This window comes from Zerene cesonia, chromosome Z (genome assembly GCF_012273895.1).
Source record: "Zerene cesonia ecotype Mississippi chromosome Z, Zerene_cesonia_1.1, whole genome shotgun sequence".
Classification (NCBI taxonomy): domain Eukaryota; kingdom Metazoa; phylum Arthropoda; class Insecta; order Lepidoptera; family Pieridae; genus Zerene; species Zerene cesonia.
In genome coordinates, this window is record NC_052122.1 from 8,025,487 (window position 1) to 8,027,853 (window position 2,367).

Here is a 2,367-nt window from a genome sequence, read left to right on the forward strand (position 1 = left end):
ACTAAGAAACGTCGAGTCAAAGGCAAGGATGGTGAGGTGCAAGAGGTACACGAAATTACTGAAATCACGTCGACGCCCTATGAACCAGAGGAAATAACGGAAGTGCCTGAAGAAACAACCATCGAAGAAATCGACACACCTGAAGGTAAGGTCACGGTTAAGACACTTAAGACACCAACAAAGAAAACTACAACAGTAATACATACACCAGACATTTCACAAATAACAGACATCACTGACGAAAGCATCATACCACTCGAACATTTACATCAACCAGATCAGGCCATCCCGTTGGAAGATGAACCAGAAACGGTCGAGATAACGGAAACAAAAACGGAGACTGGCGAAGTGAGAAAAGTGAAAACTAAGAAACGACGAGTCAAAGGCAAGGATGGTGAGGTGCCTGAGGTACACGAAATTACTGAAATCACGTCGACGCCCGATGCACCCGAGGAAATTACGGAAATTCCTAAAGAAACAATCATCGAAGAAATCGACACACCTGAAGGTAAGGTCACAGTTAAGACAGTAAAGAAACGAACAAAGAAATCTAAAACAGTACACACACCAGACACTTCACAAATAGTAGACATCACTGACGAGAGCATCACACCACTCGAACAATTACAAGAACCAGATCAGGCCACCCCGTTGGAAGATGAACCAGAAACGATCGAGATAACGGAAACAAAAACGGAGACTGGCGAGGTGAGAAAAGTGAAAACTATGAAACGTCGCGTCAAAGGCAAGAATGGTGAAGTGCAAGAGGTACACGAAATTACTGAAATCACGTCGACGCCCGATGAACCGGAGGAAATTACGGAAGTACCTGAAGAAACAACCATAGAAGAAATCGACACACCTGAAGGTAAGGTAACGGTTAAGACAATAAAGAAACGAACAAAGAAAACTAAAACAGTAATACATACACCAGACACTTCACAAATAGTAGACATTACTGCCGAGTGCATCACACCACTCGATAAATTACAAGAACCAGATCAGGCAACCCCGTTGGAAGATGAACCAGAAACGGTCGAGATAACGGAAACAAAAAGGGAGACTGGCGAAGTGAGAAAAGTGAAAACTAAGAAACGACGAGTCAAAGGCAAGGATGGTGAGGTGCATGAGGTACACGAAATTACTGAAATCACGTCGACGCCCGATGCACCCGAGGAAATTACGGAAATTCCTGAAGAAACAACCATCGAAGAAATCGACACACCTGAAGGTAAGGTCACAGTTAAGACAGTAAAGAAACGAACAAAGAAATCTAAAACAGTACACACACCAGACACTTCACAAATTGTAGACATCACTGACGAGAGCATCACACCACTCGAACAATTACAAGAACCAGATCAGGCCACCCCGTTGGAAGATGAACCAGAAACGATCGAGATAACGGAAACAAAAACGGAGACTGGTGAAGTGAGAAAAGTGAAAACTAAGAAACGTCGAGTCAAAGGCAAGGATGGTGAGGTGCATGAGGTACACGAAATTACTGAAATCACGTCGACGCCCGATGCAGCCGAGGAAATTACGGAAATTCCTGAAGAAACAACCATCGAAGAAATCGACACACCTGAAGGTAAGGTCACGGTTAAGACAGTAAAGAAGCGAACAAAGAAAACAAAAACAGTACACACACCAGACATTTCACAAATAACAGACATCACTGACGAAAGCATCACACCACTCGAACAATTACAAGAACCAGATCAGGCCACCCCGTTGGAAGATGAACCAGAAACGATCGAGATAACGGAAACAAAAACGGAGACTGGCGAGGTGAGAAAAGTGAAAACTATGAAACGTCGCGTCAAAGGCAGGGATGGTGATGTGCAAGAGGTACACGAAATTACTGAAATCACGTCGACGCCCGATGAACCGGAGGAAATTACGGAAGTACCTGAAGAAACAACCATAGAAGAAATCGACACACCTGAAGGTAAGGTCACGGTTAAGACAATAAAGAAACGAACAAAGAAAACAAAAACAGTACACACACCAGACATTTCACAAATAACAGACATCACTGACGAAAGCATCACACCACTCGAACATTTACATCAACCAGATCAGGCCACCCCGTTGGAAGATGAACCAGAAACGATCGAGATAACGGAAACAAAAACGGAGACTGGTGAAGTGAGAAAAGTGAAAACTAAGAAACGTCGAGTCAAAGGCAAGGATGGTGAGGTGCAAGAGGTACACGAAATTACTGAAATCACTTCGACGACCGAAGAACCCGAGGAAATCACTGAAGTTCCTGAAGAAACAACCATCGAAGAAATCGTCACACCTGAAGGTAAGGTCACAGTTAAGACAATAAAGAAACGAACAAAGAAAACTAAAACAGTAAAA

The 2,367-nt window shown here is 43.3% G+C and overlaps 1 protein-coding gene across 20 annotated transcripts in view; it reads left to right on the forward strand.

Annotated features, from left to right (window-relative positions):
- Window positions 1–2,367, forward strand: part of LOC119835433 (titin) — an 85,461-nt gene that overhangs the window by 64,624 nt on the left and 18,470 nt on the right. Inside the window, exon 34 of one of the 20 annotated variants that reach the window (XM_038360248.1) lies at window positions 1–145. The exons of the other annotated variants lie outside the window; for them this stretch is intronic. Within the exon in view, the coding sequence (XP_038216176.1) occupies window positions 1–145 (145 nt within the window). The remainder of the gene's footprint in view (window positions 146–2,367) is intronic. 20 annotated transcript variants of the gene reach the window in all.